General features: G+C 38.9%; 1 protein-coding gene across 5 annotated transcripts in view; it reads right to left on the reverse strand.

Annotated features, from left to right (window-relative positions):
* CMC2 (C-X9-C motif containing 2) overlaps positions 1-24,655 on the reverse strand; it is a 63,963-nt gene that overhangs the window by 3,586 nt on the left and 35,722 nt on the right. For 3 of the 5 annotated variants that reach the window (XM_030819301.1, XM_030819304.1, XM_004087452.3), the window contains 2 exons: positions 19,642-19,757; positions 2,203-2,274 (listed from right to left, as the gene is read on the reverse strand). In XM_030819301.1, coding sequence (XP_030675161.1) covers positions 2,203-2,274; positions 19,642-19,722 — 153 coding nt within the window. In that variant the 5' untranslated portion in view covers positions 19,723-19,757. Of the gene's footprint in view, positions 1-2,202; positions 2,275-8,484; positions 9,477-19,641; positions 19,825-24,655 lie in introns of those variants that run through there. The other 2 variants (XM_012505442.2, XM_030819283.1) reach the window with 2 other exon arrangements.

Consider the following 24,655-nt stretch of genomic DNA (forward strand, 5'->3'; position numbering starts at 1 on the left):
TCTACCAAAAAGTCACTAACAGATCTCAAGCCGGCTGAGAAGACAATTTCATATGAAGATCTAATTGACAAAGCACTGGCAAAATTTCTGAACTGTAAGGGAAAAAAATTTAAAAACATGAAAAAAAACCTATGTTATACAGCTGAAAGTATGTAAAAAACAAATAGCCATACTGAATAAAATAACGAGCTATATTTTTCCATAAGCTATTTATTTATTTATTTAGAGACAGAGTCTCTCACTCTGTCACCCAGGCTAGAATGCAGTAATGTGATTTGGGCTCACCACAACCTCCGTCTCCCGGGCTCAAGTTATTCTCCTCCCTCAGCCTCCTGAGTAGACGAAAGTACAGGCGCCCGCCACCATGCCTGGCTAATTTTTTTGTACTTTCAGTAGAGCTGGGTTTCACCATGTTGGCTAGGCTTGTCTCAAACTCCTGACCTCAAGTGATCTGCCTATCTTGGCCTCCCAGAATGCTGGGCTTATAGGCGTGGGCCACCACACCCGGCCAATTTTATTTTTTAGAGATAGGGTCTCACTCTGTCACCCAGGCTGAAGCACTGTGGCGACCTAGATAGCTCACTGCAGCCATGAACTCCTGGGCTCAAGCGATCCTTCCCCGCCTCAGCCTCCCAAGTAGCTGGAACCATAGGTGTGTGTCACCACACTTGGCTAAATTTTAAGAGATTTCTTAGAGACAGGGTCTCACTATGTTGCCCAAGTTGGCCTCAAACTTTTCACCTCAAAGGATCCTCCTGTCTCAGCCTCCCAAATAGCTGGGATTACAGATGCCAGCTTGTAAGTTTACTATTAAACAAACATTACCCTAGGTGTAGTTTTCATGTAAACTGGCTTTTTCATATAAAGGACAAATATTTTTAACAAATCATTTAAAAACACTAATAAGGCTGGGAATGGTGACTCATGCCTATAGTCCCAGCACTTTGGGAGGCCAAGGTGGGAGGACCAGCTGGAGGTTAGGAGTTTGAGACCAGCCTGGCCAAAACAGGGAGACTCTCATCTCTACAAAAAAATGTGTAAAACCTTAACCAGGCATTGGTGGTACGCACCTGTAGTCCTAGCTACTCAGGAGGCTGAGGTGGGAGGATCACTTGAGCTTGAGGCTTCAGTGAGCTATGATCACCCTACAGGGTGGCATGCACCTGTGGTCCTAGCTACTCAGGAGGCTGAGGTGGGAGGATCACTTGAGTTTGAGGCTTCCGTGAGTTACGATCACCCTACTGCACTCCAGCTTAGGTGACAGGGCGAGACCCTGTCTCAAAAGAAAAAAGAAAAAAAAGAAACAAACTATTACTCTTCACTGAGTACTCCAAAAAGTTCTTCAAACAGTAAAGGTGAATGTCACACTGAAAAGGGAATCCAGGATAGGAAAAACAGCCTGAGCAGAAAACAAAATCAAAAGAAAGATGCTGGACAACTTCAAATATTATGTTTAAATCTTTCAATCTGAGGCAAAAAAAAAAAAGAGTTCAAAAATAACAAAAATGATAGGTGAAAGGCAAAATTTTAGCCATCATATATTTTAAAAAGTTCTGAACGCAAAAAATCTGATGTACAAAACAGAAATTGAATCAAATTTCTTTTCAAAGGTTTAAAATGCACTCTGCTTATTTGGCAGTGCCTGGAAAAAGACAATGAACTGTGTACTGTGGCTATTTGCCCAAGTCCAAGTCATGCCCTAAAATCAAGTTCAGGAGATGACAGTGTTCCAAAACAAGTCAAATTAGATCCCTATGGCTTACACAAAGCATAACTACAAAGAAATTCAAAATGTTAAAGCTGAAAAGAGCCTAATTCTAGCCTCCTCGATTTATATATAGAAATTGAGGCCCAGAGAGTTTTAGCTACCTGCCAATCAGCTAACAGGTGACTGATATAAGTCTTTCTGCTGGCCAGAGATACAACTTCCTAAACCATTAAATTCATCCAGATGACCTACAGTAATCATCATAAGGAAGTTGTTTTCCTCATTTGTGTTCATGGCCAAAAAGCTACGTTCTAAAACTGTCCCCAGAAAAGCTTTCATTTCTTCTCTTAAACAGAGGAAGTTCATACATGTAAAGTCAATTTTCTCTATTACACTAAAATTTGGGAAAAATTCAATAATGACAGTAATATACAATATTCAAAAATGTTCTGTTCTATTGTTTAACCATATCCATCCTTTGACACTTTTCTTACCTCATTCTTCAGGCATTTTCTCAACTCCCGATCAAAATCATTACAATAACCAAAAAATTTCAGAATGTTGTGCTAAAAGGAAGAAAAGGAGTAAAATATTTCATCCCATAATATGCCAAGGTTTACGGCACATAAAATTTAAATACAGCTACAGAAATGAGTTTATAGTGTCACTTTGTTAATAAACAAGTAATAGTTAAATCACGTGTATAAAACAGTTGGCCCTTGTACAACACGGCTCTGAACTGCATGAGTCCACTTGTACCTGGATTTTTTTCAATAAATATATTGAAAACATTTTTGAACACTTGTAACAATTAAAAAAAAAACTCACACATGAACCACCATAGCCTAGAAATATCAAAAAAATTTAAGAAAAAGATACGGCATAAATGTGTAGAACATGTAAATACTGGCCGGGCACGGTAGCTCACATCTGTAAATCCCAGCACTTTGGGAGGCCAAGAAGGTAGGTGGATCACGAGGTCAGGCGTCAAGATCAGCCTGGCCAAAATGGTGAAACCCCATCTCTACTAAAAGTACACAAAAAATTAGCCAGGCGTGGTGGTGGGTGCCTGTAATCCCAGCTACTTGGGAGGCTGAGGCAGGAGAACTGCTTAAACCCGGCAGGCAGAGGATGTAGTGAGCTGAGATCGCGCCACTGCACTCCAGCCTGGGCGATGGAGTGAAACTCCGTCTCAGGAAAAAAAAAAAATGTGAATACTAGTCTATTCTGTCATTTACTACCATAAAACATATACAAATTTTAAAAAGATAAAATTTATCAAAACTAACACACACAGAACATAAATAGCACCATTCAAAATTGAGAGAATTGTAAGCAAACATAAAGATATATCAAATCACAACTACATAAAATTAACTGCGGCATATACTGTACTGCCGTAAGAATTTTGAAGTCACCTCCTATTGCTATTACAGTGGGCTCAAGCATTAAATTATCCACTTAAAACACCCTGTGATACCAGTAACATACACAGTAAGCAAGTCATGTTTACTGCAATAACCATAAACCTTGAAAAACACCATGGGACCCATATGAAGTGCCACTAGTAATGCTGGAAGTGCTCCCAAGAAGCAGAGAAAAGTAATGACATTACAGTAAAAAGTTGAACTACTTCAAATCTACTGTAGATTGAGGTCTGCAGCTGTGGTTACCTACCATTTCAGACTGACATACATCATCTTGTAAACAGATGATGTAAACGTACAATATCAATAAATACAATACTATACTATAAATGTATTTTCTCTTCCTTACGATTTTTTCTAGCCTACTTTATTGTATGAATACAATATATAATACATATAACATACAAAACATGTGTTAATCAACTATTTATGCTATCAGTAAGGCTTTCAGACAACAGGAAACTCTCAGTCAAGTTTTTGGGGAGTCAAAAAGTTATATGTGGACTTTCAACTGCATGGGGGTCCGTGCCCCGAACTTCCAAGCTGTTCAAGGATCAACTGTATATAAATAAACAAATTCTTCTGGTTCTTCTTACAAAGAAGGAATAAATGTTCTACAAGTAGAAACAAGGATTTAAAGACTTTTTCTTAATGAAAGGGAAGCCTACTTACTAACTCACCAAAACCACACAAAGACAGTGTAAAAGTTTTATCATAACCTACCACCCTTTTCTTAAGGGAAATGTTAAAATCACAGCACAATCCATCCTCTATTAAAGGGAGTGGTGTCAAGCTGCAGAGTGGCCACACTGCCATGGGCAGAGGAACTTCACTACCAAACACTGTCCTATAAAACAGTTATCTAATAAATGCTTAGTGCCAGAGCTCTTTTCTCATTTGCCCCCATTCAAAATGTCACCAAAATACATCAAATAAGTAACACAGCCGTGTGCGGTGGCTCACGCCTATAATCTCAGCCCTTTGGGAGGCCAAGGTGGGCAGATCACCTCAGGTCGGGAGCTTGAGACCAGCCTGACCAACATGGAGAAACCTCATCTCTACTAAAAATACAAAATTAGCCAGGCATGGTGGCACATGCCTGTAATCCCAACTACTCTGGAGGCTGAGGCAGAACTGCTTGAACCTGGGAGGTGAAGGTTGCGGTAAGCTGAGATGGCGCCATTGCACTCCAGCCTGGGCAACAAGAGCGAAACTCCTCCTCAAAAAAATAAAAAAATTTAAAAAATAAAAAAATAGAGCCACTATCATTAGATGCCCTATAAAGGTCGTATAAATAAGCCACTAATTTACAACATAAGGAAATCTGCCTGAAGTTCAGTCTGATTTAAAAAATAAAATATCCTAGTTGTTTCTAGTTCTATGAGTATAATCGCGGCAAAAAGTATGAGTGCTCTAAAGCAGGTTAAGCTGAAGCCTGAAGTTAAGAACCTGAATTTCAGTAAGAACATAATTAGTGTGTTTGCACTTCACAATTTTCAAGGGTGGGTCAGATAGCATGGTGATCTGTTTTACAATGACAGATCATAAACGCTGAACTTGGTAGTTGTAATAATAAGCATGTTTTCCTTTTCGTTCTAATTAAGGCTTTCGTGGAAACCAGACAACACATAATTAATAAGCTATGCCTCATGCTAATTCTTTTCCTGCTTCACCACCATTTTAAACATACGTTTCAAGTCCACACTGAATAAGTCGTCAGTTTTTCCAGAAAGCATTTAACACAGACTAAAGTCTCCTATTTGTTACCTAATGACCTTTCCAAAATAAATTTTTTAATTTAAAAAACTTTTTACATTCAATTTTTATTTTACTTTTTTCTTTCCTCTACCATTCCTAAAGAATAAATATTTCCTGTGTATTTTCCTATCCTACTACTTCCTTGACAACAAATAAACATGACAATGCATTTTCATGCCTTCAAGTCAAGTACACTTTTCAAATGTAAGGCAATATTACATAGTTGACATTTATTCCTACCATTCCATATATGTACATCTTAATTCAAAAATCCACGACAAAAACTAATTTATATGCTTCCTTTTACCTCAACATTAACTAAGGGTAAAATGAGAATTCTATTCTTGTGATGTTACATGAAAAATATTAGACCCAAATGCCCCAGGGAAATTGGTAGAAGAAATGCCCGCAGGCTACTATTTTCTTATACTCACATGGAGTAAGTCTCTAGTGCCTGGTGTCAATTTCTTGAGAACCAAATCAACCGAGTGATGAATAAGTGAATCAACAGATATCTGCGAACCTTTTACATAAAGAACAATGTCCTAGGCACCAGGGACACATAAGTGAGCAAGGTGGATCTGGGTCCTACTCTCTCAGTACATAGTCAGAGGGCAAGAGACAAATAAGAAGTGATTGCCATAGAGCAGTGGTTCTCAAAGTGTAGTCCAGAGACACCAAGGGTTCCTGAGACCTTTTCAGGGAAATGTACAAAGTCAAAACTATCCTCTCAATAATACAAAAACATTTGTTTTGTTCATTTTCATCCTCTCAAAAGGGTATAATGGAGTTTTCCCAGGGCTACATGAAGTCTAACATCACAACACATTGAATGTAGAGGCAGACAAGAGAATTCAGATATATTTTATTAATTCAGACATTAAAAAAATGAAAAGCAATGCAATTCTTTTCACTTTTTTCTGGTTTGAAAAATAAGATTTTCGTGAAAAATAACTATGCTAACATGTCGTCTTAACACGTAAAATTATAATTTATCATTGTAACTTTAAAATAAATTTTTTTTTAAATTTCTCAGCCTTCATTTCTAATCCAATAAATATTGTAGATATCACCCACATAAACAATAGCTCCCCAGAATCCTCAATAATTTTAAAAGAGTGCAAAGGAGTCCTGAGACCAAAAAGTGTAAGAACTGCCACAAAGTAGAAAAGCTATTATGTATGATGCTACTCAAATAGAGTGACTGCACCAGGAGAATCTAGGCCAGGAAAGGGAAAAGGAAATGACCAACAAAGCTGAAGAAAACCTGAAGGATGATAAAACCTGGTTTAGCAAACAGTAAGTGGAGCCAGGAGGAATGCACTAAGTTCAGCAAAGGAAAAATCAAGGCTTGGAAGACAGAAATATCATTCTCCCATATACCTGCCAAAAAAAAAAAAACCACAGGAATGAGGGGGAAGGAGCTGTGGGAGAGTGGTGAAGACTAACAGCTACTCAAGGATGAGTCTCATTAAGGACTTGAAACACAAGGCAAGACATTTATAATGCATTCTATAGGCAAAACGATCTATTAAAAAGCTGACAATGAGCCAGGCACGGTGGCTCATGCCTGTAATTCCAGCACTTCGGGAGGCCCAGGCGGGCGGATCACCTGAGTTTGAGGTCAGCCTGGGCTAACATGGTGAAACCCCATCTCTACTAAAAATACAAAAATTAGCCGGGCATAATGGCTGGCGCCTGTAATCCCAGCTACTCATGAGGCTGAGGCAGGAGAATCACTTGAACCAGGGAGACGGAGGTTGTAATGAGCCAAGATCGCGCCACCACACTCCAGCCTGGGCGACAGAGTGAAACTCTGCCTCAAAACTAAATAAATATATAAATAAAATGCAGATTCCTAACAGCTGCAGTGAGCTGAGATTGCACCACTGCACTCCAGCCTGGGCGACAGAGTGAGACTACGTCTCAAAAAGAAAAAAAAGGTAACAATGATTAAACTTATTTTTGAAAGATCACTCTAAATCCAGGGTGGAAAACTGATTTAAACAAAAAAGAAAACAAAACTGCCAGGAGACCAGGTGGCCCCAATAAAAGTGTTGGCACGGACTATGGCAGTGGCACTGGCAAAGGAGAACAATGGTTCAAGAGAGATTCGGCAGAGAACAAACAGCACTTGGTAAGGACTCACGGGAAGAGATGAGACAGATGGAGGAATTAAACATGACATTGGCTTTCAGCTAAAAATGACAGTGGAAGTTTTAAAAACAGATAAGATAAATTTGCATCTGGACATGTTGAGTTTATTGGTGGAACAGTTAAGTCCACTATCTAGCTGAGATAAACAGATCTGGAACTCAGAGGAAATCTGAGCCAGAGATCTAGATTTGAGAGTTACTGAAACCAGGAAAGTGAATGATTTTTTGCAGGAAGGTGTAGCCTAGGGTATCCTGAAGAGTGGCCAAAAAAACTTAAGGAAAACCAGGGAAGAGAAAGTTATGGTAGAAGCCTGTGGAAGAGTGTTTTGAGAAGGAATTAAATGCTGCTGGGAGAAAAGTGAGGTAACTACTGAAAACATCCACCAAATTTGGCAGTAGTGCAGTCATTAGTGATCTTGGTAGTTTTGGGACCCTAGTGAGGGTAGAAGCCAACCTGAAAGAAGAAAGCATTATTATTGCAATAGTTAGCTCTGAAAAGGACGCTAACACAAGATACCAGAAGGCTGGGATTATGGGAAGGAATCTTATGTATTTATTTTCTCACGATGGAAAAAATGTGGGCATTTCAAAATGCCAATAAGAAGAAGAGAAAAAGGGAAAATACAAAAATTTTTAAATGGTGGAAAAACCCAGTTCTTAATGAGTTGATCTCCGGGTGGTTGAACAAAAGGTAATTTTTGTTTGCTTTATACTTTCCTACCTTTTTTACACTATCTAAAATGACATGTATTATTTACATATTACTTTTAAAATCAGAAAAAATACATAAGGATTTCCAAGTAGCTTTGAGGAAATCAGTTGTTCTGAATTCTGTATTTTACCTTCAGATGGAAAGAATATCTAAGTCTTGCTGACAAATATAGGCAAAATAGGCCAGTAGATCAGAAGCCACCTACAGACACCTGAAAGCTGTGGAAATAACATTTGTCTGCAAAGATCACAGCAGAACTATAAAAGCACGGAAAGAATGATAAAAGCACAGCAAGGCAGGCTATTTGGAGATAAAACACTCATGCACTTCAAGCAGGTTGGAGAGCACTGCAGCATTCCAGCACAGACAGGGGTATTCAGGAAGACTAATCAACAAAAAAGACTGAAACAGAATTACACAAACTCAGGGCTAGAAGACATCTTAGGTAATATAATTCACTAAATTTATTAATTAAATAACTGGGATCAGGCCAGGCACAGTGGCTCATGCCTGTAATCCCAGCACTTTGGGAGGCCAAGGTAGGAGGACAGCTTGAGGCCAGGAGCTTGAAACCAGCCTGGGCAACACAGGAAAGCCTGTCTCTACGAGGGAAAAAAAAAAAATAAATTGAATTAGCCAGGCATGATGGCACACATCTGTAGTCCCATCTGCTCATGAGGATGAGGCAGAAGGATCACTTGAGCCCAGGAGTTCAAGGCTGCTGTAAACTTTGATTGTGCAACTGCACTCGAGACTGGGTGACAGAGTCAGACATCCTCCCCATAAACTTTTAATTAACTTTTCCCCCAAGATCTAGACCTGCAGAATTATGGTTGTTTTAAGTCACTAGGTGGTGGTGGTGTTGCTGTTGAGAGACACGGTCTCGCTCCGTTGCCCAGGATGAAGTGCCACAGTGACATCATAGCTCACTATACGCTCAAACTCCTGGGCTCAATTTAACACTTAAAAAGTGCAAGTCTTCAGAGAGATCAGTTAAGTAAAATATTTCTTGATGACAGCAGATGTCTTTAAAAACATTTGTCAATTTCAAACTTGAAGAAAAGTTGCAAGAACAGTACAAACGATTTCCAAATAGCACTTCACGGGCGAACATGGCGCACAGCTGTCGGTGGCGCTTCCCTGCCCGACCCGGGACCACCGGGGGCGGCGGCAGCGGGCGGCGCCGGTGCCTAGGGGGCGCCCCGCGGCAACGCGTCCCGGCCCTGCTGCCTACCCCCGGGACCGCAGTCGGCGGTGGCGGCCCCGGGGCGCCCCCCTCCCCCAACCGGCTGTGGCGGCCGCGGCGGCGGCGGGAAGCAGCGGGGCTGGGGTTCCAGGGGGAGCGGCCGCCGCCTCAGCGGCCTCCTCGTTGTCCTCCTCGTCATCGTCCTCAGCCTCTTCAGGGCCGGCCCTGCTCCGGGTGGGCCCGGGCTTCAACGCGGCGCTGCAGGTCTCGGCCGCCATGGACACCAACCTGCGCCCGGTTCCGGGCCGTGTTTGGGGAGACCGGCGGGGGAGGCGGCAGCGGAGAGCTAACAACACAGATCCCATGTAGTTGGAGAACCAAAGGCCACATACATGACAAAAAGACTGAACCGTTCAGGTTACTTGCATGGAGTTGGTGCTTAAATGTTCCACAACTTAAAAGGGATGAGGAGACCTTGGAGACGGTTCTGAGGAGACTCAAAAGATGATTATATGATTGGAAGTCAGTCCTATGAGGAAAGGTTGAGAGAATGAAAGGTTAACAGGCAACTTAATAACTTTTCAAAAAAAATGAATGGATCCATTATTAGGATTGGTAACCAGCGGTTTCCCAGCTCCACTGACAGCAGAATAAGAGAAAATAGGTTTAAACTGAAATCAGGAGTAGTTGTGTAAAGAACTTATTGGCAATGATGGTTGTCATTACAGTCATGGTAAAAAGGTTGCCGAAATAATTTTATTATCTTCTCTGGAAGTATATTTTAAAAGTACAGTCCTGCCTACATAGGTATAAAATGACCTCTCAAGCTACCTTTTCCTTCTGTGAATCAGTAAATAATTTCTTATTCAGCTCCTCGAAGCAATAATTACTTTCCAGTAGGAAGCTTCCAGAGAAATTTCTTTATGAAGTAATGGTTTTTGTAGTGGCTTTATAGGAGAATACAAATTTTGTAAGTGAAGCTAAGAGAGAAATCTTAAACATCAAGAGAAACCAAGGAAAACAGTAGGTGTGGTATCAATATAGGAAACAAATAAGTATTTGTAGCTTTTATGTCCATTTTCAGTTGTCATTTAAAGAAGTATAGTTCAGAATAGCTCTTGTTAAGGCTGTCACTGCTTGTGGATACATTATAACAAATGCTTATATGCCGGCGCGGTCGCTCACGCTTGTAATCCCACCACTTTGGGAGGCCGAGACGGGCGGGTCACGAGGTCAGGAGATCGAGACCACGCTGAAACCCCGTCTCTACTAAAAATACAAAAAATTAGCCGGGCGTGGTGGCGGGCGCCTGTAGTCCCAGCTACTCGGAGAGGCTGAGGCAGGAGAATGGCGTGAACCTGGGAGGCGGAGCTTGCAGTGAGCCGAGATTGCGCCACTGCACTCCAGCCTGGGTGACAGAGCGAGACTCCTCCGTCTCAAAAAAAAAAAAACAACAAATGCTTATAAATCATTTCTAAACTAATAGAAGTTTGCTTCATGTTAGTTAGTATTATAAAAGCCTCTGACCCTTGGCTTTTGAGGCTGTGTAGAGGGCTTGCATCACTCAGAATGAAACCTTTTTAGATATGTTGGGCTGCAGAAAGCATTTCCTGTATAGTCAGAATGAAAACTTGAATTGGGATTATTCATATAGATTACCAAAAGTCTGGGCAGAGCTGATATTACCACCAGCCAGTTTTCCTACTAACTCTTAACTCCAAAACCTTCATTGGGTTATTGAAGCTTTAGGACTTTTGAATTTCCTACTGGAATTCTGTATGAATTCCTTCTTCCAAGTGAACTGATACTAGATTTATTTAAGATTAGTTATATATCTTAAGTATTTTTTAAGTGGCATATAATGGTCTCTACTTTAAAAAAAAAAAAAAAAAAAGAATTTCCAAATAGTAACATTTCACCACATTTGCTTTATCCTTCTAGCTCTTACATACACACCCGAGCTTTTCTTCTGAACCGATTAAGTTGCAGATATGATGCACGTTTCCTAAAAAAACAAGGACTTAAATTTAAGTCCCCATATGATTACCAAAATTAGGAAATTAACATTAACACTAGTATCTAATTTATAGACCGTATTCAAATTTCACCAATTTGCCTAACAATATCATTCATGCAAAAGGCAAAACAAGTTGGGTGGGTTTTTTTTTCCCGGTCCAGGATTACCATTGCACTTAGTTGTCATGTCTTTTTAGTCTTTTTTCTTTTTTTCCAACTCTTAGAATATTTTTCTTATCTTTAATCTTTATTTGAAACAGCTTGTCTCTTTTTTCTTTCATTACCTTAATATTTTAAAGAGTACAGGCCAGTTATTTTGCAAAATGCTCCCCCATTTGGGTTTGTCGGCGTTTCTTCACAACTTGATTCAGGTCATGACTTTTTGGCAGGAATACCCTAGAAATGATGTTGTGTCTTCAGTGTGTCACATCAAGAGGCATAAGCAATTTGTCCCGTTATTGATGTTAACTTTTATTACCTAGGTAAGAAGCTACCTGCCAAGTTTCTACACTGTAAAGTTATTCGTTTTTCCTCTGTAATTATTATGGGGATACACTTTGAGACCATTTAACTATCCAATTATTTCCCCAAACTTTTCACCCACTAGTATGAGGATCTATTAATGATTACTGACTAAATCAATTACTATTACAACGGTTAACAAACAGTGATTTTCTAATTCTAGCACTCCTCTTATATTTTAGTTGGCATTCTACTATAAGGGAAACTTTCCCTTTTCATCCATTTATATATTTATATGAATTTGGACTCATCGATCCTTATTCAGTTGATATTATTTTCATTACTTTGATGCTCTGTCCCATTTTTGGCCAGTGGGAATCCCTTCAAGCTGGCCCCTGTCCTTTTAACAGCCCCTATCATTCTTTGATAAATGTCTTACTTTCTGGTACAAGATGTCGCAGGTTCTTCTTCTTCTTTCCCAGCCCTAGCCCTACAATCAGTCATTTCTCCAAGGATCCCTGTTTCTGTTTACTGAAGAGTGGTATTTAAAAACAAAATCTCGGCGTTACATATGCTCATTGCTACAGGAAAACATATATTGAATATATACATGAAAAAAACATAGACACACATATCTATCTATTCTACATCTTATATATATTGAAAACCATGAGTTCACACTGCTACCTCTAATTCCAATGCAACATCACAGGATACAACCTAGCCTTTCCCCTTCCATTATTTATGACAGTAAGAAACCTGTCTCTTATTATCTACAATATGTTTACTTATTTCCTCAGTCTTGGAATACACAGAATACATAGAAGCCAGTTTCAGAACTCCCAATCCATGCCACTGCAAAATCCAAACTCCTAACAACAGCTCTACTTTGTCTTTAGCCTATGTTCAAATTACTTGCGTTAGTTCATTTTTTTCTTTAGTGTAATTAGATGACTCATTTCAAGTAAGTTTGTTTGGTTTTGCTTGAATTCCATTTTTGAGTTTTCTTCCCAACTCTACTCATTCTTTTTTTCATCCCTTGTTTTTGAGTATATGAAACATTAACAAAGTTCAGACAGCATGAATTATACAAAAAATATATATTTTTTTTTGTTTTTTGAGACACAGTCTCACTCTGTCACCCAGGCTAGCGTGCAGTGACAAAGTCTCGGCTCACTGCAACCTCCGTCTCCCAGGTTCAAGTGATTCTCCTGCCTCAGCCTGCTGAGTAGCTGGGATTACACGGGCCAGCCACCATGCCCGGCTAATTTTTTATTTTTGGTAGAGATGAGGTTTTGTGATGTTGGCCAGGCTGGTCTCAAATTCCTGGACTCAAGTGATCTGCCCGCCTTGGCCTCCCAAAGTGCTGGGATTACAGGCATGAGCCACTGTCACCGGCCAAAAGATTTTGTAAAAGTGTCACTCCTCCACTCTCTCTACTTTGCTCCTACCCACCACTCAGAAGGTAATTAATGTCATTAGCTTCTGGTTATCTTGTTTCTTTTCGCACAAATGAGGAGATACAAATATGTTTTGTTATCTTCTCCTCCTTTTTAATACAAACACCAGGATACTATAAATACTGTTTTATCCTTTGATTTCTTCACGAAACATATCCTAGAAGTCATTACATGTTGGTTCAAAGAAATTTTTTTTTTTTCTTCTTTTCAGAGGCAGGGTCTTACTCTGTCACCCAGGCTGGAGTGCAGTGGCACAATCATGACTTACTACAGCCTCGACCTCCCAGGCTCAAGTGATCCTCCCACCTCAACCTCAGTCTCCTGAGGAGCTGAGACTACAGGCATGTGTCATCTAGTGACATAATTTTTTTTAACTTTTTTGTAGAAACAGGTGTCTCACTATGTTGCCCACGTAGGTCTTGAACTCCTGGGCTCAAGTAATCCTCCCACCTCAGACTCCCAAAGTGCTGAGATTACGGGACTGAGCCACCAAGCCTGGCCTTTTTTTTTTTTTTTTTTTTTAAATAGCTGCACTGCCAACTGAAAGACTCTCAGGGACCAAAGCTGGAACAATTTGAGCAACAAAACAAAGTAGTATTGGATTATAACCCAAGGTATAAAGTAAATATATATGAGTCCATACTGACATAAGTAAATAAATGGGGGAAAACAGGCTACTCTCCAGAACAGAATTCGAGAAGATTATGTAGATACTCCACCATCTTGGAGGAATATGGTAACTTCCCAGTCCTTATGTGTAGGCTGCACACAGTGACTTCCTTCCAAAGAGTTATGAAAAGGGAGGAAAAGAGTAACTTCAAAGTAGAGAAACCTAGCCACGTGCAATGGCTCACGTCTGTAATACCAGCACTTGGGGAGGCTAAGGCAGACAGATTGCTTGAGCCCAGGAGTTCAAGACCAGCCTGGGCAACATGGCGAAAACCCGTCTCTACAAATATACAAATACAAAAAATTATTCGAGCATGGTGACATGGCCTGTAGTCCCAGCTACTCAGGAGGTTGAGATGAGAGGATCACCTAGGCCCAGGAGGTTGAAGCTGCAGTGAGACAAAATGACACTACTACACTCCAGCCTGGAAGACACAGTGGACCCTGTCTCCCAAAAAAAGAGGTAGAGAAACCTAACATATATCTCAGCCAGGTGATCAAGGTCAACATCAACAGTGATAAGTTATGTTGTAGTATGTAGCCTTGATGAAAATGTACTTTACCTCTGTGGTCTTCTTCCAAAAACACATGATCCTAGTCCAACTATGAGGAAAACAAGACAAATTCAGAGGAGCATTCTACCAAATACCTGACCGTTATGCCTCAAACCTTTTCGGGTCATCAAAAACAAAGAAAATTTCACAGATAACAGGAGCCTAAAGAGTGACAAGAACTAAGTGTAATTGTGTATCCTGGACAGAATCCTGTTACACAGAAAAGACATTAGGTAAACACTAACCTGAAGCAATCTTAGTAAGCATGGACTTTAAATAATGATCATGTATCAATATTGGTTTATTAATTATAACAAACACCTTATCAATGTAAGATGTTAATAATAAGGGACACTAGATGTGAGGTATATGGGAACTCCCTGTACTGCATTCACAATTTGTCTGTAAATCTAAAACTGTTCTAAAAAAACGAAGTCTATATAAAAATAAAAATTACAAAACACCTGTATAGTGCTCCATTGTGTGGATGTACCATAGGTCGTTCAACTGCTTTATGTTGGGAAAGTGTGTTCCCAACATTTTCCAAGGGCAAACAACACTGCAGTAAATAACTTTGTGCATACATTTTTTCATACTGTCAGAATTATACTTTCAAGATAAATTCCTCAGTCCCACTTGGGACTGAGGGATTAAAAAGCAAATACACGGCAGTTTTGCCACATGGCAGCAAATTCCTCTCTATAAAGATTATAACAATTTGCAGTCCCATCAGAAATGTATGAGGGTATACAGCCTTGCCAACATAATGCCCTGTCACACTATTTAATGTTGCCTCCCTGCAGATAAGGAATGGTATATTCAGTATATTTAATTTGTATTTCTCTAATTATTGAGGTTGAACATCTTTTCATGTTTAAAGGCCATCTTTTCTTTTTTTTTTTAAATTGTCTCTCACACTTTTCCTCATTTTTCTCTCTGATTTTTGGCCTCTTATTCCCCCTCTTTTTTTTGTTGTTGTCGTTGTTGTAAAGACAGGGTCTCACTTTCTCACACAGGCTGATGTGTTGTACTGCAGCCTTAAACAACTGGGTAAGTGATCCTACTACCTCAACCTTCCAAGTAGCTAGGACTACAGGTATGTGCCATGCCCAGCCACTTTTATTTTTAATCTTTGTAGAAACAGGATCTTGCTATGTTGCCCAAGCTGGTCTGGAACTCCTGGCCTCAAACGATCCTTTAACAGTCTTTGATTTTATTGTCTCTGGAATTCAGGGTACTTACTTAGGCACTTTTCCCACACCTAGGTTATATAAGAATTTATCCAGGTTTCTTAGTGTTTGTATCATTTCATTTTTGACATTTAGATGTCTGCCCCATTAGTTGATTCATATGTATGGCATTCTAACTTTTTCCAAACAGCTATATAATTGTCCCCATGCTATTTACTTAAAAATCTATCTTCCAGACTTCTGCTTCTAGCCACGAAAGAGTAAACAACATATAAAACAACTATTTTCATATGTTGGGACAACAGACTACAGGAGTGTGACACCTGAAAGAAAGAAACAAAACAAAGTGAACCCTACATTCACCTAGCTTTCTACCCTACAGACAATTTCCAAACCATGTAGCAGAGAACAGAACTCAAGAAGAGAATAGTGGTTTCACCGAGTGGAGGAGGCAAACATCAGAGGAGTTCGGGCAGGTTGGGGCAGCTGGAATTTGTGAGGTAGAGATAAGCAGCAAAAGAACTCCAGAAATCTACATGGAGCTGCCTTGAGTCACTGACTGAGTATTCACTATACATGAGTAGGGTGAACTTTCACAAGGCCACAATCACTACGAAGAACAACTACAGCAGCTACAAGCTGAAAAACGCACAGAGCTCACACAGGGCTGGGAGTCAATGGAGTCCTTATAAGCCAAAGTGGAGATCTCATTGAACACTCAAGTCAATCAGTAAAGGATCCTATTTTAGGAATTGGGCTAAACTAACTCTAGAGTAAAGGCTATGCCAGCTATGCCCTAAAAATATGTAAAAACACGAACTGCCTGCTGATACAAAAGATAAAATCCAAGTCATCAACAATATTCAGCCTCAAAACACAAAAAAACAGGAAACATGTTTTTTGTAGAAAATGACAAGCTGATTCTAAAATTAATATGGAAATGAAAGTACTTAGAATAGCCAAAACAACTTTGAAAAAGAACAAAATTGGAGGATTTATACTATATGACTGAGACTTACTACAAGGCAACAGTAATTAAGACAGCATGGTACTGGAGTTAAGAAGAGACACATAAATCAGTGAAACAGACTAGAGAGCCCAGAAATAGACCCACTCACATATGGTCAATTGATTTTTGACAAAGGGACCATGGTAAATCAGCAGGGATAGAACAGTCTCTTCAACATATGGTGTTGAGACAACTGGCTACCCACAGGCAAAGAAAACCAACTTCAACTCACACCTCATACATACACAAAAATTAACTTGAAATCTCAGATAAGAATACACAAATATCAAAAGAAAAAAATGAAATTAACTTGAATCACAGAGCAATGTAAAGCTAATACTACAGAACTAAAAGAAAACACAAGGGTATCTTTGTGACCACAGAATACAAAGATCCTTAAGACACAAAAAGCACAAGCCATGAAAGAAAAAAAAAGAAGACTTCATCAAATGTACAAGCTACTCTTTGAAACACATCCTAAAGGAAGTAAAAAAAAAAAAGCCACAGAGAAAATATTCACAATACCTTTATCAAAGGACTTGTATCCCAAATGATAAAAAGAATGCTTATAACTCAGTCATAAAACAACCCAATTTTAAAATATAGGCAAAAAATTTTATATGAATGGCCAAACAAGCACATGAAAAGCATATCAAAATCATTAGTCATCAGGGAAATAAAATTTAAAACTAAAAGGAGATACTACTACATACCCACACAATGGCTGAAGTTAAAAAGTGTATAATATTAAGCGCTGGTGATGGAGAGTGGTAGGAATGTAGAGTAGTGTAAAATGGAAAACAGTTTGGTGGCCTTTTATAAAAGTAAATATACACTTACTACATGACCTAGTCATTCCATTCCTAGGTATTTACCCAAGAGAAATAAAAAGATGTCCACACAAAGACTTGCACATGATGGCTGGGCACGGTGGCTCATGCCTGTAATCCTAGCACTTTGCGGGGCCATGCCAGGTGGATCACCTGAGATCAAGAGTTCCATACCGGCCTGACCAACATAATGAAACTCCCTCTCTACTAAATATACAAAAATGAGCCAGGTGTGGTGACACACGCCTGTAATCCCAGCTCCTCAGGAGGCTGAGGCACGAGAATTGCTTGAACCTGGGAGGCAGAGGTTGCAGTGAGCCAAGATAGGGCCCCTGCACTCCAGCCTGGGCAACAGAGCAACACTCTGTCTCAAAAATAAACGACTTGTGCATGAATGTTCAGAGCAGCTTTATCCAAAACAGCACAGCTGCAAACTGTTTACCTGCCTAAATGTCCATTAATAGGTAAATAAACTGTGGCATATCCATACAATGAAATACTACTCACAAATAAAAATAAATGAACTAATGACATGTGCAACAGCATGTATGAACCTCAAAAACATATCATGGTGCAAAATATAGCAATATACAACGTAGGCCGGGTGCAGTGGCTCATGCCTATAATCCCAGCACTTTGGGAGGCCGAGGCGGGAGAATCACCTGAAGTCAGGAGTTCGAGACCAGCCTGCCCAACATGGTGAAACCCCATCTCTACAAAAGATAAAAAAAATTAGCCAGGCCTGGTGGCAGGCGCCTGTAATCCCAGCTACTAGGCAAATTGAGGCAGGAGAAACACTTGAACCCGGGAGGCGGAGGTTGCAGTGAGCCAAGATCGTGCCACTGCACTCCAGCTTGGGTGACAGAGTGACGCTCCATCTCAAAAAATAAAAAAGAATATACAATGTAGTGTACATTTCTAAGAAATTCTAGAACTGCAAAATTCATCTATATCAACAAAAAGTAGTTCAGTGATTACCTGGCCAAGAGGTGGGGGTTGGGGACTCACTGCAAAGGGGCACAGGAAACTGACAGAAATGTTTTAGATCTTGACTGTGATGGTGGTTGCATGGGTGTTTATATTTGACAAAACTCATCAAACTGTACACTTAAAATACATACATTTCCTTACACGTAAATTATACCTCAATAAATATTTTTAAATCCGTCTTTAGCTCCAGTGATTCAAGAAGCCACCTTTATTATGAGAAATCCATTTGAAAGAAAAAAAAAGTTTAAACAGATTTCAATTTAAAATACTTGTGGACCAAAAAGCAATATACAAATATAAACATAAAACAAAGATTACTTAAGAGCAAGGATTGAAAAACTCTGGCCCTTAATTTGATTAACCTAGGACATAAATAAGAAGAAATAATATCCTTATTTATGATTAGTATTACAAAAAGCACAACATACATCTAAAGGACTATACTGGCAAAATCCTCAATAACAAGACTGAAATATTATTCCACAGTCTCTTTCTCACCACTGTGCCTCTCTGTTGGCAGACCCTCTCTCCTTTTCTGTCTCTGACTGTAACTAACCATATACAAATTGAAATATTCTTCTTTAACACAAATAATTAGTTCTTGTTCTTTAAACAGTGAACATTTTATATAGTTTTTACTTTAAAAATTGAAACGTTATGTTTTATTTATGTAGTCTGGCTCATGTGATCTATATGTATAGTGAAATAGCCCAAAAAAATTGTCATCAACAACATTCTCTGAACCAGTAAAAATATCTGACTTCACATTTTATAAGTAGTACTTACCACCTTACTTTTGGTCTATAAATTTTACTCATTTAAGTGATACTTTGTATTATTATAATTTGATATATCTACAGTTTATGGATATCATGAGAAAAAGTATGCAAAGCTAAAGAAAAAACAAATGCTTCTTGTAACAATGGTGTCATATATCAAACATATAAGGAAAAGCTAAATATTCAACAGCTATAAAAATGTCACCTTGATTTAATGCATTCCAAATATGGATGGGCTCCTTTCCTATTTTGGTTTTAACAATGTAATTTTACTTCCATTCCACTAACAACTAAACACATCAGATTAAGCCAATCATAAATCTAGTTAATGTCTAATTATATAACGTTTCTATTACCATTAAACACAGAATGGTAGCCATCAAAGAGCAGATACTCTCAGAATAATTCCATTAAAATCAGAAGAGTATAACTGTGCTATTGCCCTATAATTAGGAAAGAGCATTTTGTTGTAAGGACATGGATTCCAACTGTTACATACCAGTTCAGACATTCCCTACCTACCATGTCTGATGTTTTACTAGTCATAAAAGGAGGTAGTTTGCGTAAAAAAAAAAAAAACAAAAAAATCACGCATATCAACTGCTCATCTTGACTAAACTCCGGCTCCTTACTAAGACATTATCATTTCCTTCTATCAATGGAGTTAACATTTTACATCAGTGTGTTATACCTAAGTTTCATTTTGGCTGTACAGTCATTTTTCTGAACTCTTACGTTTTTGTGACATTCCTTAAGCAAGTTAATCAAGACGTTGCATTCTTCAGTGTGCAAGTGTGGAGATAAGTCAGGATGCATCTTTAGGAGATGACGATGGATCACAGCAGTGCAACCTGTGGATAGAAGAGTGTCTTGAATATGCATAAATACATTTGTTATGCCACCTAAAAGTATCTTCATAAGAACCTCTAGTGACCTTTATCAGAGAAGTATGTTAACCATTAACCAGCTGTGTGACCTCAGGCCAATTATTAAACTTGAGACAAAGCTTTCTAATTCAATGATTAACATATTCAGCAAGTTATCAGTAGTATTTACAGAACCTGCAGGTTCAGGAGAAAAGCAGGAAGCCTCAAGAGACCCAATCCCGGAAATAAGCGCTAAAGAGAAACATATTGCTTATATTAATAAGCCTGACTTCAAATATTTACGCCACATTCCCGAAATTAACAACTCATTTTGTTCAGATGAAATTCTACCAATTAAGAGAACTGGCTTATTATTTTAAAATGTATATTATTCTGAGGGTTAAAGGGTCATTAGTCCCATATTAGTGTGAATATAGATTTTTTTTTCTTAATAGATGGCTGAAAAAAAAACTAAACAATGAAATGAAACCAGAAGTTGTGAAAAAAAATTTCAAATTTAACAGATACAGCCATAAAACTAATTATTACACTGAAAACATGAAGCTGAAATCCCTGAACTTAAGTTTAATTGGTTCATTCACAAAGTGGAAAATAAGCAGCCAAGGTCAAAGGAAAAACATTATGGGCAGCTGTTCTGTTTTTTTTTTTGGTAGTCAGGGGTCTTGCTGTGTTGCCCAGGCTGGTTTCAAGCTCCTGTCCTCAAGTGATCCTCAACTCCCCAAAGTGTTGGGATAGGCATGAGCTACCGTGCCCCACCTGGGCTTAACCTATTCTTTCTAACTCTGAAACGATTTCCAAAAGAAAGAACCGATTAGCTGCTATAATTTTTTAAAAGTTCCAAAGAGAAAACAGGAACCAACCCATATCCATTATGATGGCTACTGCTGAAAAAAAAAAAAAAAAAACAGAAAATAACAAATGCTAAAGAGGATGTGGAGAAACTGAAACTCTTGCACGCTGTTGCCGGGCATGTAAACTGGGATAGCCACTGTGGAAACCAGTATAGCAGTTCCTCAAAAAATTAAAAACAAAATTACCATATGATCCAACAATTCCACTTCTGGCTATATTCTCAGAAGAATTAAATGCAGGGTTTTGAAGAGATATTTGAATACACATGTTCAAGGCATATTATTCACAATAATTAAAACATGGAAACAGCCCAAGAGTCCAACAGACAATGGATCAGCACAACGTGGTATATACATACAATGGAATACTATTCAGCCTTCAAAAGGAAGGAAATTCTGACATATGCTACAACATGGATGAACTCTGAGGACATTCTGAGTGAAATAAGCCAGTCAAAAAACATAAACATAGGGTTCAACATACGCAAATCAATAAATGTGACTCACCACACAAACAGAATTAAACACAAAAACCACGTGATTATCTCAATAGCTGCAGAAAAGCCTTTGATAAAGTCTAACATCCCTTCATGATAAAAACCCTCAACAAACTAGGCACTGAAGAACATACCTGAAAATAATAAGAGCCATCTATGACAAACTCACAGCCAACATCATACTGAACAGGCAAAAGATGGAGGCAATTCCCTTGAGGACCGGAACAAGGCAACAGGATGCCCACTCCCACCACTCCTATTCAACACAGTACTGAAGTCCTATCCAAAGCAATCAGCCAAGAGAAATTAAAGGCATCCAAATAAGAAAAGAAGTCAAACTGTCTCTCTTCACTGACGATATGATTCTATACCCAGAAAACCCTCAAGACTCTGCCAAATGACTTGAGGAGTTTCAGGATACAAGATCAACATAGAAAAATCAGTAGCATGTCTATACACTACAACGTTCAACCTGAAAGCCAAATCAAGAATGCAATCCCATTTTCAATTGCCACCAAAAAAATAAAATACCTAGGAATACATCTAACCAAGGAGGTAAAAGATCTCTACAGGAAGAACTACAAAACACTGCTGAAAGAAATCACAGATGACACAAACAAATGGAAAAACATTCCATGCTCACGGATTGGGAGAATCACTATCATTGACATGGCCATATTGCCCAAAGCAATCTATAGATTCAACACTACTCCTACCAAACTACCAATGCCATTTTTTCACAGAATTAGAAAAAACTATCCTACAATTCATATGGAACCAAAAAGGGGTTCAAATAGCCAAAAGAATCCTAGGCAAAAAGAACAAAAACCAAACGTATCACATTACCCTACTTCAGACTATAAGGCTACAATAACCAAATCAGCAAGCTTCTCCTACAAAAACACACAAATGGACCAATGGAACAGAATAGCCCAGAAATAAAGCCACACACCTTCTGATCTTTGACAAAGTCAACAAAAATAAGCAATGGCAAAAGGACTTCCCATTCAATAAATGGTGCTGGGATAGTTGGCTAGCTACATGCAGAAGAATAAAAGTGGACCCCTACCTTTCATCATATATAAAAATTAACTCTAGATAAAGATTTACACAGAATGCCTCAAACTATAAGAATCCTAGAAGAAAACCGAGGAAATACCATTCTGGACATTCGCCTTAGGAAAAGAATTAGGACTAACTACTCAAATGCAATTACAACAAAAACTGAAACCTAATTAAAGATCTCAAAACAGCAAAAGAAACTATGAATAGAATAAACAGACAACCTACAGAATAGGAGAAAATATTCACAAACTATGAATCCAACAAACGTGTAATATCCAGAATCTATAAGGAAATTAATTCAACAAGCAAAAAATAAATAATCCCATTAAAAAGCGGGCAAAAGGCTGGGCACGGTGGCTCACACCTGTAATCCCAGCACTTTGGGAGGCCAAGGCAGGCAGATCACAAGGTCAGGAGTTCGAGACCAGCCTGGCCAATATGGTGAAACCCCATCTCTACTAAAGATACAAAAATTAGCCGGGCGTGGTGGCGGACGCCTGTAGTCCCAGCTACTCAAGAGGCTGAGGCAGGAGAATCGCTCGAACTCAGGAGGCAGAGGTTGCAGTGAGCCAAGATGGCACCATTGCACTCCAGCCTAGGTGACAGAGTGAGACTCTGTCTCAAAAAACAAAACAAATAAACAAATACAAAAAAAAAGTGGGCAAAAGAAATGAACAGCCACTTCTCAAAAGACATACAACTGGCCAAAAAACATGAAAAAATGCTCAACATCACTAATCATCAGAGAAATGCAAATCAAAACCACAATGAGATACCACCTCACATCAGTCAGAATGGCTATTACTAAAAAGTCAAAAAAACACAGATGCTGGGGGAGGCTGTCAGAAAAGAGAATGCTTATACACTGTTGTAGGAATGTCAATTAGTACACCCACTGTGGAAAGCAGTCTGGAGACTTCTCAAAGAGCTTAAAACAGCTACCACTTGATCCAGCAATCCCATTACTGGGTATATAGCCAAAACAAAATAAACCGTTCTACAAAAAGATATATTCTTTGTAGCTCTATTCACAATAGCAAAGACATGGAATCAACCTAAGTGTCTATCAGTAATGGATTGGATAAAGAAAATATGGTACATATATACCATGGAATACTAAACAGCCATAAAAAAGAACGAAATCATGTCCTTTGCAGCAATGTGGATGCAGCTGGAAGCCATTATCCTAAGTGAATTAATACAGCAACAGAAAGCCAAATACGGCATATTCTCAGTGGGAGCCAAACACTGGATACTCACAGACATAAAGATGGCAACAAAAGACACTGGGGACTAACAGACGGGGGACGGAGGGTAACGGCTGAAAAATCGTTAGGTATTATGCTCACTTACCTGCATGACGGGATCAACAGTACCCCAAACCTCAGTGTCACCCAATGTACCCATGTAAGAAATCTGCACATTACTTAAACCCAAAGTCTGAAATAAAATTTGAAATTATGTATTTTTTAAAAGGCAAATACTTTAACACTCCACTTATATGAGGCACCTAAAGTAGTCAAAATCAAAGAGACGGAAAGTGGAATGGTATTTACCAGACGGAGGTAGAAGGGCAGGAGGAGAAGAATGGGGAGTTATTCCTTAATGGGCAGAAAGTTTTACAAGATAAAAAGTATTACGGAGATGCACGGGGGTGATGGTTGCACAACATTATTAATGTATCTGATACCACTGAACTGTGCATTTAAATGGTTAAGATGGTAAATTTTATGTTACATGTATTTCACCAAGTGAATTTTATGGTATGTAAATTATACCTCAAGCTGTTAAAAAAAAATTGTGAGAAATTCAAACTGTCCATCCACCTCCCACTCAACAGAAACAAAAAACTGTCTGAACAAATAATTCCAAAGGATTACAGCATAGCTACAATGTCAATTGCAACTTATAAAAATGCAGTAGGTCCCTGTTCTATTCAGAAACTACTAAACACACACACACACACACACACACACCACAGCTGAAGACCACAAATAAAGCCATTGCACCTAGTTAAGTATTTATTTGAAACGAAAAATGAAAATGCAGCCAAGTTCAAATTTTGTTTGCCTGCCACTGACTCCAAGATCCTTCCAATGACATCAATTTTTGCCTTAGAAAAATTAAGTTTCATACAGTTCAGCAATTTAAGTTACCTAATATCGTACCAATATTAAGCACCTACATTTACGTGAAGTGTTAGTTATCTGGTTTCTGCCTTATTTTTTCGTAAAGAAAACACACTGGTATAGGCCAGGTGCGGTGGCTCACACCCGTAATCCCAGCACTTTGGGAGGCTGAGGCAGGTGAATCACCTTAAGTAAAGAGTTCAAGACCAACCCGGCCAACATGCGGAAACCCCATCTCTACTAAAAATTCAAAAAATTAGCCGGGCGTGGTGGTGGGCACCTGTAATCCCAGCTACTTGGGAGGCAGAGGCAGGAGAATC

This window comes from Nomascus leucogenys, chromosome 2 (genome assembly GCF_006542625.1).
Source record: "Nomascus leucogenys isolate Asia chromosome 2, Asia_NLE_v1, whole genome shotgun sequence".
NCBI lineage: Eukaryota > Metazoa > Chordata > Mammalia > Primates > Hylobatidae > Nomascus > Nomascus leucogenys.